Here is a 14,724-nt window from a genome sequence, read left to right on the forward strand (position 1 = left end):
TAATTAGTTAAAAACGAGATTGTTGCAATTTGCGTGATATTTCAATTTCTCCCAAATATTGACTGACCACTTTCTAATTAAGTATGAAAGATTTTATCATTATGTTTTATATTCGATTCGTTTAGCAATTAATGTAGGTTGGTTTTTTTTTCATTTTAAGATTATAAATTGTTTTCCTTTGCATTTTTAAACAAAAAAAAAAAATTCCTATGGACGGAAAGGTTGTTACAAAAAAAGTACAATGTTAAATTGTTAACTATGTTGTTTATTTGTTGCCAGAATTGAAAAGGAAAGCATGTGACAAAAATAAAAAGATTTAATATGACACCTTTTTCGTTCTTAAATTCTTGATAGGTAGTTATTTCCGTAGGAGTAGTAGTAGTAATTTTCTTTACGTTTATTAATTAACATTAAAATAAAGTACTTAATTATGTAGGTACAAAATAACAATTAAAGATGAAACAATCGAAATTGGAACTTATTGTAATTATATTAATATTTATTTTTAAATGCTATAGGGGTCCAACCGTATTGTTGTCCTGCTTAGAGTCAATACTCAATACATACGATAATTTCATAAATCACACTATAATTCTACATCGACCAGATCATATCTACTATCACAAGCCACCACACTCCTATTTTATAGACAGTGATCGTTATTATACAATAAATAATAAACATACATAATATTATTAATCGTCGTTACCGAAGCGAAGCTATCAAATACATAATTCCTACGTTTGTTTGCAAATCGCGATTTATAACCATAGGATAATTAGCCCATTATTGTATTAAATGCGATGTTGTGTGACCTCACCCTATCGAACATACATGCTGTCTCGTTCACTCTTATTGGAATCGAGTTATCGCGAAAGAAACAGAATGTCTATTCGAAAATTGACATTTCCCAAGCGAATGTCATAATGAACGAAAATGGCTGATCTGTCAGATTAAACGTCATCTTCTTTTTTGCCCCAGAACTTGTCGAACCTAGACCGAGCTCGGTCGAGCACTTCGGCGGCCGTCAGACCTCCGGTGCTAGTGTTGTCGTTCACTAGTGTTGTGTCGACGACTCCGGGCGCGACTTGTGTGGCCTCGGTCGACTTTTTAATCACTTCCTTTTCCTTAATCGTCTCCTTCTCCGGAGTTTCGGGAGTTAGCTGGTTGCTGTTGACTCCGTTAATGCCGTTCACTTTGTTCAGATCGAGAGCTTTGGTCTCATCGATGGGAGTGAGACTAGTGGGCGTCGTCGGGGTTTTGTCCACGCGTTTGCTCAAACTTGTCGGCGATTCACTCTTTTTCAGCGAACGTATTGGCGACATTTGCTGGTGATGGATTGGGGCGATTTCTGAAACATTTCGTTGTGACTATAGCGAGACGCTCTTATAACATGGAAGCTTCAAACATTATGATCATAAATAAAGTGAACATTTGAAACTCCCATTACGTAACATCGACAAGCACACATAATATTTACCTAGTCGTATCTCTAGCAAAGGTTAGTTAGATCGCTATGTTAGTCTTCTTTTTAATCTATTTACAATGTGTTTATATTGTAGGTACTTACTTTTAGCTACACAATTTTAAACTATGAATTTTATCAGCTAAATCGTTGCTATTTGCTACTTGAAAATGTTATAATTGGTAGTGATAAATATTGAGAAAAATATAACATTGTTATATCATGCTATAATATAAAAATATACCGCCAGGCGCCACCAACATTATTGAAGATATAGGTACTATAACCTTCTACTAACGTCAGTTAGACGTATTCCTACTGAGTTTAGAATAAGCCAATTAGTTTATTATTCACATCTTATTCTACACAATTTTGGCAATTGGCAAGGTATGCCGTTGGCGTTGGCACACGATAAATCTTGTTTCATGCTCGATTCTCATAAAGAGAATGTGTTATAAACCCACTTGGGATAACTATTACTGTCGAGGGTCATGCAACGGTTAATGAAGTTGGAAATAGCGATTCTAGTCCAATCTAACCTATAAAGTTATGAAGAACAGTAAAGGGCTATAACATTTAGAAGGGTTAGACGTCAACGTGACGGGAGCAGGCAGCATGCATGTCATGGATGAGATGGAAGGGACAGAAGTGCCAAACGTGAACGTGTACGCAAACATCGAAACAGACACACACACACAAATGTATACATACGTGGTCGACGTCTCATCGGAGTACGGTCAAAAAATAAAAGCATCTCAATTATTGGATTAACACAATTTAATCATGAACTATTCAATAGATATAATATAAAACAGGTTATAGATTCTGGTGTCGCTCGTGTGTCGTGCTCGTGTGGCAGTGAGCTCTATGTCTCAGAGCGTAGAGTTCACTGTCGCAAGTCTGTTACACTCATTAAAACGTGATGTCTCTAGGGCCTAGGCGGCGGTCGTCGTACCTGCCGGCTTCGCTGCGTCCTCGCCCACCGACCCACCCTTACACTCTGCGCTAGGGCGCTTTACGCTCTCATCTGAAATATGGTGAGTGGTTGTATGCTCGATGATGGATCAACTCTACTGTCTACGTCCACACAAAATGTTTCATTCATTGTTTAATCTCTTGTAAGGTGTACCGATTTATTTGAGTTCATGGATGATCTTCGTTGAATTATTTCCAAGATAGAGTTTTGTTAAATTATTTATTTATCATAATAATTGACTTCTTCAGTGTCTTATTTAAATAGTAAATAAAATAAGAAGTAGTAGTAAATATCTTAGTTGAAATCAGAATAATAAATGAGAAAAAAAATATTTGGTCTGTCTGTTTTGGCGTTTCAATTTGTATGGCAACATTTTGTGTGGACATGAAAAACAAATAAAGTATGATAGTCAAACATAATCACAAAATGTAAATGAGAACTAAACGAATGAACAAATTTTAATGAGTGTTTTCATTAAACTTTTTCACAGTTTGTTTCTTTGTCAAAATGCACATGATTTTATAGTGTATTGGTGTCAGTGTTGCAAGCCTCTATGTCGTTACGTGGGGTCGCTATACACACGTCAAACTTATGCCGGTATGATGTTACCATGTACGTCTAACTCGACATGGAGTGGGTATGACAGTGTGATGGCTTTCCGCAATAAAAATTGATCACCCAATCGATGAAAGCTAAACACATAATTAACTATTTAATTGTCAATATCGAAATACAAAAAAGGGTGACGAATTTTTCGAACAACTCCCTCAATTCAAGTGTTATCATTATAGTAAGACTTAAAATTTAATGCCGTCTATCTACTAAGAGTGTCTTTTTCAAGGAGTTCCATCCATCCAGTATTTAACTAAGTGAAAGTGCTTTACATATTTAGTGTTTGTGCATCCTTCACCGTGAATAAGACGCTCTCGAAGCCACATACATCACAATCCCTGACCTACCGTAGACTAATAAAATACAAAATATCGATTATCCAACAATAGAATGGGACTAACTCAGTTTGAACGTGACAGTCAGCTTGCTGAAAAGGGACTCACCGCTTTTGACGTTCTGCGTGACGGTGAACGTCTTGCCGGTGTCGAGTGGAACGGTCCAGTTGACGGGGTCGGGCGAGCGCATGTTCATCTGCTCGGGCGACTTGACGCGCGTGGGCTCGGGGGGGGACTTCACCACGGGCGAGTCGTCGAACAGCTGGTCCTTCGCTACCGACGCGCTGCGGTGCGAGGGGATCTCGTCGTCTGCAATTTTGGTTTATTACTGTTAGCGGTTTTGTTAATTGTATTTGGATATGAGAGGCATTGATACCATAGTGGAAGTTAAATTCTACTCATAAGAGTTGCAATCATAAAGATAGATGCACGTTAAATTTTAGTATTTTATTTAGATATAAATGGGACGTTAAAAGAGATGTACCTACACACATATTTATTTACAATTGCATTCCCAAAAACAACACAACATCGACATTCCATAAAAATGTACAACTTCTGAAACATTTAAAATTCATCATACTTTCTATTCAGTAGGTATATCACAAAACACAATTTCCTAACACAACACACAATTTCCTAAAAACAACACCAAAACTCTAAACACTACACATTTACTAAACATTTATTTTCAATCATGCAAGAGGCAGAAAGAGACAGAGTGAGTAGAAGGAAGAATTCAATTTAACGATCAAAAAATCTAAGAGGCATGTTAGTTACCCATTCATTAAACAATGACAAATTAACAAAAAAGAAACACACTCAAAACCATATTTTCAGTAAATACATTTGTAGAGGACCTAGGGATGTGAACCATTACCATTTATCGATATCGATATAATTCGTGTAATTTACATCCAATTTTCCTGTGATTTAGGTGCAAGTGTCACACAACTCCACGTTGAAGCCAATCAAGGCCGGTGCAGCCAATGCGAGTGACTATGTTGCGTAGACGCACTGACAAACAATAATTTGCTAAGCCACACCACAAAAGCCAATTTAACTGCAATTTTGTTAATGCTAAGAAAGCATTCGCCACCACACTATTTAAATTTGTATTAAAGATTTGGATATTTTTTTTTATTTATTCAAATAATAAAACAAAGCATTTGATTGCTGTTGCTCACAATATTATATTCTAATTATGTATGCTTATGATATAACAAGGTAAACAAAAGCCATAAACTATTTCATCTACTTCACCGCTCGACTGCCTAATATTGATAGGCGTTTTTAATTTCTAATATTGTTATTGACTTTCGTAAATTTTCAATATTTTTTTCACAACAAAAGCATATATAGAGTTTTTTTAACTGCTCGAAAGAATTATTTAACAGTAGCCAGAACCCAGCAATATACCGGGTTATATAAATGCATTATTACCGCTTGGATAAACTTAAAAATTTCTTGGAAAGAAACCATTTAATCGCAATAAAGTGTGGTGGCGATAAAGCCAAATTAGTGTACCCTTCGCCAAAATACAACACAGAGCGTCGACGCAACTGCCACGGAAAACCTTACGCACCCAATTTTATGCCCACTTTTGAAGTACTGCGGCTGCGTTTGCCCCGCTCTATCGTCCCATTCACTTCAACTGGCCCATTTGCCCCTGGCCCAGTTTTAGGAGGCGCGGACGGTGACCTGCCCCCCCTTGACGATGACCTAACCCTATTACTACTGCCCCTACTTAACGGCAAACCTAAGAAGAAATAGCACACTAGAATGTCTACAGTAACGACTTTAGGCAGGGTTTCAGGCAACAGGCAGGATTTACTTGAAAACATTAAAGTTAGTATCATATCTTAACTAGTCACGTTGGAGCATATTTTAGTATCTAAGCCACAGGGTACAGCTAACATATTTTTTTTTAAATATAGTAATAGAATAAAGGGTTCTTTGTGCCAATGAAATTAAGGATAGCCTTCCATTTATCCCGATTACGCGAGCATATTTAGCTGTAAAGTTTCTAGTATTGTAAATATTTGAAAGATTGTATTTTTTTGGATCGATTCTATTAACATAGTACCTAGTTATTATACGACCCGTATAAAATAGGTGCTCTATAATAGAGTCTCTGTAGTAGAATATCGTAGTAAAAAAAACATGGCAAACACGTTGCATAATAAGCTATCGTACAGATCTCTTCTAGGCTTATGTCGTATTTTATAGGATTAATAAAGTGACAATATTGAGGTTACTGAATGGTGAATACTGCTTATTCGCGCATACCTACGGAATGTGAAATAGATTTTTATCATGTATTTGTTTAATCTATTGTGAAATGTGCTCCAACGTGATCGTTCTTGGTCAATCAATTATAACATTTAAGAAAACGGAGCTACAAATTACTTCTAGTCCAGTTTATGATACAAATCTGATGAAGTATCTAGCTTATAACGTAGCGGATAGTTACGGGGAATACTGGTTATACATTTTGTAATTATTATTTGTAAATAAACGTTATACAATATGTACTTTGTTTTTTTATTCTTTTTCAAATTACACTTTACTTTGATGGTTATTTGATTGAATTTTTAACGTGATAACGTTTTTAAAATCGTTTTAGTCGGGTGACATGTTCAGAATCTTGTGTCACACCATAACCTCACGAGCGCGATCGCAGGTATAACGAGAGAGAGGCGGACCGAACTCCCGTCTCATCTCGAGCGCTGCCACCAATAAGACGTTATCACGTAAACATCTCGATCGTAAACCTACTTTACAAACAACCAATTTTTTTAAATCAATTTAACATGTATAATTATTGTATAACTATGTAGGAATTCTGTTAAAAGTCATGTCTAAATGTATAATACCCATACCTACTATATTAATAGCTGTAGCTTATACTTAATCGTAAACATTTGCAACAAAAACAACATGTACACAACACTAGTACACTCACCCGTGGGCTTAACGGGTCGCGCGTGGGCCTCGTGTCCGTTGGGGAGGTGGCGCGCGGGCGCGGGCGCGGGGTCCGCCGAGCGCGGCCGGCGGCGGGGCGAGCGGAACGCGCCCTCTTTAGCGCCTTGTGTAAGTGTAAGTATATAAGTATAACAGTATAAGTGTAAGTATAATAGTATAAGTGTAAGTATAAAACATATATCTTTATTTATAAATTCATAGATTTTGTTACAAGTGTAAGTATTGTTATAGTGTAAGTATAGTGACTTTTATACAGGAGCGACTTTACAATCCTTCGTGAAAAAAAATTCATAAAATAAAGTATTACACTATAAACATGTCACCTATAAAATGTCAAAAGATAGGCAGTAGAACACATTTTTGAAATGGTTGTTAAATACGTTATTCTATGAATAATTTTTAAACAAGGGTTGAAATATCGCTCCAAAGTGAAGTATAATGGTATAAGTGAAGTACATATTAAAGTCAAAGTCAAACACAAAAACCGCTTTAGTCATGAAAATTTTTACAAGTAATTATGGATAATCATTTTTAAAACTACCACCAATGTGGATTGTTGCTTCCATCTAGAAAAATCGGCAAGAATCTCGATAGAAGTGCGGTAGTATTATAAGATAGTTTTTTATTTTATTACTTATAAATAATAAATTTTGCCTTAGTTGTTCAAAACTGATTTGAAAATTATTTTTGTCGAAAACAACAATGTTTTAGAGAACTGTAAGCAATATTGTAAAACTATAGGAAATCAATTTCATAATATCTGTGACAAAATGTTACATACCTTCTTGGGCAGCACCTTCATCGAAGCTGTGGCCCTGCAGCTTCTTCCTCTGCTTCTGAGGCGAGGTCTTGTGAGGAGACCGCTCTAAAGCTTTGGTCTCCTGCAGCTTGGCGTGGATGGACTGGTGCGGCGCCGAGCGGAATGACCTGAACTTCTTCGGGGAATGGCTCTTCGACTCCTTCCCATCTTTTTCGTCACGAGGCAGCGCCCTGAAGATTCAAATGTACCTCTTATTATTATAGAAATAAAGTTTATTTTAAAATTCAGTTTACGTAAGGGTGCTCAGTTCAATCCAAGCCATCTATTCGCTTTAGCTATTGGCCGGGATGTGGGTCGGAAGGAGCATAATGCTCCAAAATCGTCAAACGTGATAAGCTTGGTCCTTCGAGCCAGTGCGTACAATCTAGTGCATCACTTACTTGTGATTGGTGGAAGCGAGCGACAGAGCCGACAGCGAGGACCGGCGCGACACTTGGTACCAGAGCTCGATTTGCTTATTGTAAAGCTGAGTGATGTGGTCCGGAGCCAGCTCGGTCCCCCAGCCGCGGTACTGTCGAACAATGGCATCGGTATGAAGCGGTGGCGTCACACCGCGTCACAAATGGATACATTTGATCGGCGGTACAATTGTGAAGTGATTTATTGTGATTTTAATTCTGCCTAATCTAATACATACTAACTTCATTGTGTTAATACTGTTGCGGTTCGACGTTTGTGGTGGACCGTTTTGTGACAAATAGTAACAAAAGGATTTGCTGAATAAGATCAAACTTCCAGTCATATTCGATAGTAGAGACCTATCCTGTTCGAGTGTAGTGTTATGAAGAAGGGTAAGTGAAGTGAGCGCAGACCTTGTATTCGCCGGCGCGCTTGCGCAGGTCGAGCACCTCGCGGTACCACGAGTCGCCCTGCGCGAGGCCGAGCGGCTGCAGGCCGGCGGCGCGCAGCGTGCTGGCGCTGTCCTCGGCCGCGCCGCCCGCCCCGCTCGCCCCGCCCCCGCCTCCCCCCACCTCCCCTTCGCCCACCAATCTCTCGCTCGCCTCCTCATTCGACTTCCCTTTCCCCCTGCATTTCGTAAATGTCCCTTTAGACGCCTCGTACACGTATTGAGAGAACGGTCTAAATTTCTTTTTGTACTCGCTTTTGTAACGTTTCCTATTATCTTTGGAACGATCCTCCCCGTTGTATATGAGGGCCGATAGCGCGCTACGGAACGTTGATTTTCTGCAAAATTCGATTTCAAGTCAGACGCTTGGACGTTACGATGATATGCGGCAAACGAACGGCTGGCGCCGAGCCTGGTTAGTGATCATGCTCAAATAATTGTCAAGCGCGCAATGCGGTCGGGATGTTAGTCCTCGGAGTCTAGAAGGGCCGCCGTGTCGGAAGTGTTAGGTGATACAACGAAATACATTCTAACAAAAACTTTGGACGTTCACATTGACAAGGTGCAGGTCACATCGACAGTCTATAGCTGACATTCCGAACTAACTGATCTAATTCTACTCGGCCTCGAAACCGCCACCGTGAGAAGATTTAGATAAAAGCAAATATCAAAAACGAAATTTAGACTTGTTCTGCTGTACCCAGTAGATGACGGAACGAAAGATAGGGCAGAACAGTTACGGGGAAACTTTTACTGGAAACGGTGCGATCTGTGTGGCCGCGGGTATAACGAGCTGCTTCTGGTGTTAATTAAAAGCAGCCCGCGATTGATACGGTAACTTTTTGTGTAGATATTCACAGAAAAAACTACAACAATAGCGAGCCAAATGTATTGTGTAGATTTTGTATTGCTTCTGAGAATTGCGTGACCTTGGCCCGAATGACTTGACTTGGCCTGTTCATGGAAAATATTTATACATTAAAAACGACTTTGCATCCATTTTGGTATGCATATTATTTATTCAAAATTGCATAATATTCTTTCGAGATTCAGTAAAAATTTCCTCCGCTATTGTATTAGTACACAAACTATACATAGATTTGAAAGCATAGCAGTGACGATATTTTTTTCTGAAACCTGAAAAGTTAACGTTTTTTAACTACATATTATTTGGGTTAGATCGGAAGATAATCATATATACAATACATATTTATACGCCCGGAAGTTTACGGAGTTTTTAATTATTAAATAGATATATATATACATATAAATATTTTGTGTTAGTGTACTCGGGTATGGTCTGTGTTAATTACATAATTACTTTATTATATGAATGTGTAGCAAAGAAGCTGCTTTAGCCAAAGCAAAGCGCTTATGACCAGGGAAAGATGAGAAATATAGACTGTTCCTTAGAAATATTTGCCAATATTTGAATAGTTATTATATTTCTCGAGTTAGTGAGGAATGTGATAAGGATACAAAAGCATGCAATAAAAATAGATATTGGAAACAATCTATAAATTGTAATACGAAATAAAAGCTTTAATGAATACGTGTTCAAGCTAAAGCATAACAAAATTAGAATATAAGTACTTTAAATATACATGAGATACAGTGGAAGAAATTATTTGTCCATATTTTAGAAAGTTCATAAAGTATTTTTGTAAAGTACTTAAATTCGATAAAATACATATTGATCTTTACTTGGATAAATAGTTGAAATATTTGAAATCACGTCATCAATTCATTTGTAAATTACTATTAATATCAACATTTTAAAGTTTTAAAATTAATTAAAATGAATGTTAGCTATGGAAACATTCATTCAACTATTTCAACCATTTCAGCTACAGTAAAGATCCAATTCATACAAAAGTTCATCAGTATTTTTGTACGTACCTCTGTACACCCGGTTTCTGTCCGTTCCAGAGATAATCTTCTATATATCTCTTGTGGTCCTCTTCACCGTCCACATGGTTCATGAGAGGTTCAGCTTCTACAGAACCTAGAATGGAGTACTCTATCATTAATGTATTAATTTTGCTGATAACTATAGAAGGAAAACAGTCCAAATGTTAAGGCGAATATATCAGGAGTTAAAGTAAGTTAAAGAATTTAAAACAGCTCATAATATCTTTAGATATCTGCATGAATTTAAAACATGTTAGATGTGACATGTGGTAAGAAAAGATGAAGCATGTAAATAGTTTGGAAAATCCAAAAGTGCACGCCTCATAATTTTTTTTTAATAATTATTTATTAATTATTATTTTTGTTTATTTAATAACAATTAAACCACATCGAATCAGACCCTGAAAAATGAAAGGGTTCTATTCCTGAGCATACTCAAGCGTAAGAGAACAAAATAACCATGAAAATGACACCCATGACGAAAATATGTAAAATTTTCGTCGGCGCCATCTTGGATTTTAGTTTTGACCTCATATTGGTTAATAGCTACCCCAATAACCATGAAAATGACACCCATGACGAAAATGTGTAAAATTTTCGTCGGCGCCATCTTGAATTTTAATTTTGACCTCATATTGTTTAATAGCTACCCCAAAAACCATGAAAATGACACCCATGACGAAAAGATGTAAATTTTTTGTCGGCGCCATCTTGGATTTTAGTTTTGACCTCATATTCGTTAATAGCTACCCCAAAAACCATGAAAATGACACCCATCACGAAAAAAAGTCAAATTTTCATCAGCGCCATCTTGGATTATAGTTTTGACCTCATATTCGTTAATAGCTACCCCGAAAACCATGAAAATGACACCCATGACGAAAAGATTTCAAATTTTCGTCGGCGCCATCTTGGATTTTAGTTTTGACCTCATATTGGTTAATAGCTACCCCAAAAACCACCCACATTTGCAAATGTGTTTGCTACTTAGGAAAAGTTCAGAGTAGGTAATGTGACGAATTTAATTTATTTCATTCCGACTGTTTCTCGGAATAACATACATTTACTAAGAATTGCATACAATGCCGGTTTTAATATATTGCCGGTAACATAATATTATGTATGATAATAATTCTTAAAAAAGTATTTTATACATTTCTTAAAAAGCTTCGATATTGTATACAATAATACAATTCATATTCAAATTGTTGTAAAATAGTCACACTTTTTTAAGTTGGTTGAATACACTAAAATACTTATAAGGATCGTACCTACTAATAAAAGTAACAAAATGAATTTTTAAAGTTCCCAGTAATCTTCTGGAATCAATTTCAATAAAAATATAAAAATTCACTTCAAAAAAAAAAAAAAAAAACATCCAAGTTTTTTTTTGTTTATTTAATAACAATTAAACCACATCGAATCAGACCCTGAAAAATGAAAGGGTTCTATTCCTGAGCATACTCAAGCGTAAGAGAAAAAAAAAGACTCGATTAGTAAAGTATTTCGGTCGCTATCGTGTTAACAAGAAAAAGGATCCGCACATACAGACACACGGACGTCCAAGACAGAACTTTTTTAAACTGTTTTTTAACTAGTTTAAATAACAAAAATGACATCAAAAATATCATGAACGTTAAAAATAGTGTTTTTTCTTAATATGTGTGTGTATGTATTATCTTACAAGTGCAATGTATGATACATAAAGACATTTTAAGTTTGAAAAATCAGATGTTTTGCGCGAAGCGACAGTAGTACCCACCTCAACGCTTCGCTTATGAGGCGTGCAAAAAGGTATGATTTACGTAGAGAACAACACACTAATTATTATAGTAGTAATGTTTTAATCAACCAATTTAGATTAAAAACAAAATAAAGGAAATCCAACAAGCACATCATTCTTGTAATTTTTAATCAAAGAACTATTCAGTAAAATTTACCAGCAGAAGCCAGGACTCATATTCTGCTTCCCTTTTTATATCAGTGTTAATTTTTCATCATCAAATTGCTAATCGTACGGAAGATTCTATTAATAAGATTCTAAGTAAATATTCCTGAATTTCTGTTCATCTTTATTTTACCTTACATAGTTATTTATTATTTACATTAAAGTATAAATAAGCATCCGACAGTTGTTGAAATGTAAAGTATCACATTTCACGTCAACGCAACAAGTTTCAACTAATTTGAATACCAAGTTTGAGTGACTGTTTCATTAACAATGCAAATTGTTCACTTGAGTTGGGAGTGAGCAATGAGTTTAGCAAATTGGAGCATTTTGAGTGAAGTGAGATTGATTGAGAGAAGTGATTATTAATTTTTTCGTTTTCCTGATTTTCCGAGAAACTGTTATTATTCACAAAATTGTGAGTTTTTTGCTTGTTTGAAGTTCTTCAGCTACGTAAATGTTTTAGCATTCCTAAAAGGTAAGTACTAGAATATTTTATGGGAGTGAAGTGAGATTGATTGAGAAAAGTGATTACTTTTTCGACTAGAATTTGTTATTTTGCGGAATTTCGAGATATTTTGATTTGATTGTTTGTTGCAAAGTTCTTCAGCTAAATGTTTTAGCACTTGTAAAAGGATACTTGCAGATCATATTTTTATGTATAGTGAGATTCATTGAGACAAGCAATTCTTCAAAGACTTAGAATTGCTTTTTTCGTCCTCGTTTGAAAAAGGATTGAGGCAATAGATGCTTTAACGATATATGTCGACAAATCAGAAAATACAAATAGATCGATGATTTTGTGAGATTGGTGTGCAAGATAACTAAGATGATTTATATATCTGGGATATGTTTAATAACATTTGCAAGTCAATTATTAGCAAATATATATAGTGATTCATAAATTAGTTTTTTTATAAAATTTTCAGCTTTACGTCGGTAGTTATAAAAATCTTTAAACTCTTTGCTACATTGTTTCACTTTGAAGCTAAGGTGTATTAAATATTTTATTTGACATTCAACCCTCGAGAAATGTGCAAAATGCTAAATTAAATTCATAGCGTAAAATTTCAACTGAAATCATGAAAAGCAAAGGAATGTCACAAACGAACGCTAAGAGCTCTCCGGTCGCCATTTGCAAAATGTTTTATGTATTCGTAAGTTTCAAAATGGCGGATTAGTTTTTCAAAGACGCGTGTAATCTCCTTGAGTGAATGTTAATATGTAGGTTAAAGTTGAAATAAAATCAACCTTTTTATTTCTTTCACGCGGTCACTTCAGAATTCTGTGCTTTCATGCTTTTTCGTATGAATTTATAGGTATAATATCGTAATGTACGGACTATATGATTTTTATAACATCGACAGAAGTCGAGATGGAAGTTTTTTTCCAAAGACCCTATCTAATATCTAATATCTAATCTAATATATATTATAAAGGCGAAAGTTTGTAAGGATGTATGGATGTATGGATGTTTGTTACTCTTTCACGTAAAAACTACTGAACCGATTACAATGAAATTTAGCACACATATAGAGGGTAACTTGGATTAACACATAGGATAGGTTTTATCCCGGAAATCCCACGGGAACGGGAACTATGCGGGTTTTCCTTTGAAAACGCGGGCGAAGCCGCGGGCGGAAATCTAGTAGCCAATATTTTAGTTAGGGTTACGTAATGATGTCTTATTGTGAATTAATTCCTGAACATAATAATTCCCAGCTTTCCTTGATTCAGTCCACCAGAAATATTCACTATCATTCCGGATGTGCTCTACCTGATACAATTTTAACTGTCAAGATTTCTTTGTCCATTCCACTTTCGTACGTACCTTCTGGAGATACTTTTCCTGGGAAAATCATAATTCTCAATATTTTTTAGTCCATTCCTGAAACCTTTACCTTCAGCAGCCGCAGCCTTCTTCAGCGCGCCCATGGAGATGCTCTTCCTGGGCGCGTCCGTGGTGTCCTTGGGCCATGCGAACTGGTTGCGGTACTCTGTGCTCACCGGGTCGGGCTCCTTCGCTGCTAGGACTTCGCCTAGGGCTGTGGTCGCCTGCGTGGAACAAATTAATGTAATGTTTATGTAGTGTAATGTTTTTTTTCAATTTATTACCAATGGATTTATCACGTTGCTGACTGCGTGGAATTTATTACAGAGCGATATAAGTATGCATCATGATGGATTTTCCCATAGGAATTCCATTGCGACTTGACGGAAAGACAAACAACATACATGTCTGTGCAAACAACGATACTAGATTCTACAGTATCTAAGTGAAATATATTAAACATTTTTTTTAAACTGACTTCTGCTACAGATGTTGAAAATTTATATCATGTTTCTTTTAATGGACTTAGGTCTCTCTTTTAAAGTTTTTTTTTAAACTGATTTTAAATGTTTACCTTAGGTTCAACAGTGTCAGTCCATCGTGGCTGGCGAGGACCTTCAGACTTGCTGCGCCGCCCGGCGCGGTCTGTCTCATTTCTCTGAGCACTCTGCAAATATAATATATTTAAAAACACAGCTATACAATTCAAAAAGAGTTTTAGTATTACAAAGTCTTATACTGGAACAAAACTAAGAATCATCTTAATTCTTCCAATGCTTTTTGAGTCAATCGTTTTAGCGATTTATGAGTTAAAACAATTATTTTTTTAACAGATGGAATTAGTCAAAAGCTAATAAAAATTTCAATTCACTTTTAAAGTAGCGCGCTACATATTCATTACATTCTACGTTCATTAATAGTTCAGACAGCTTCGATCCTCTAGATAAATGATATAAATGCTACTCGTAAGCCCAGCAATCAATCAATCAGGTCT

The 14,724-nt window shown here is 36.1% G+C and overlaps 1 protein-coding gene across 4 annotated transcripts in view; it reads right to left on the bottom strand.

Moving 5' to 3' along the window:
- Positions 1 to 298: 298 nt before the first annotated feature.
- Positions 299 to 14,724, bottom strand: part of LOC149897837 (uncharacterized) — a 36,616-nt gene continuing 22,190 nt past the window's right edge. The window contains exons 5-15 of one of the 4 annotated variants that reach the window (XM_090115802.1): positions 14,305 to 14,397; positions 13,801 to 13,954; positions 9,940 to 10,045; positions 8,006 to 8,378; positions 7,574 to 7,704; positions 7,155 to 7,363; positions 6,354 to 6,476; positions 4,974 to 5,147; positions 3,497 to 3,697; positions 2,421 to 2,492; positions 299 to 1,351 (exon numbers count right to left, since the gene is read on the bottom strand). In XM_090115802.1, the coding sequence (XP_089971928.1) occupies positions 954 to 1,351; positions 2,421 to 2,492; positions 3,497 to 3,697; positions 4,974 to 5,147; positions 6,354 to 6,476; positions 7,155 to 7,363; positions 7,574 to 7,704; positions 8,006 to 8,378; positions 9,940 to 10,045; positions 13,801 to 13,954; positions 14,305 to 14,397 (2,034 nt within the window). In that variant the 3' untranslated portion in view covers positions 299 to 953. The remainder of the gene's footprint in view (positions 1,352 to 2,420; positions 2,493 to 3,496; positions 3,698 to 4,973; positions 5,148 to 6,353; positions 6,477 to 7,154; positions 7,364 to 7,573; positions 7,705 to 8,005; positions 8,379 to 9,939; positions 10,046 to 13,800; positions 13,955 to 14,304; positions 14,398 to 14,724) is intronic. The other 3 variants (XM_090115804.1, XM_090115805.1, XM_090115803.1) reach the window with 3 other exon arrangements.

This window comes from Colias eurytheme, chromosome 24 (genome assembly GCF_061535395.1).
Source record: "Colias eurytheme isolate Ceu_HAF_F1 chromosome 24, ilColEury1 Martin Lab GWU primary, whole genome shotgun sequence".
Classification (NCBI taxonomy): Eukaryota; Metazoa; Arthropoda; class Insecta; order Lepidoptera; family Pieridae; genus Colias; species Colias eurytheme.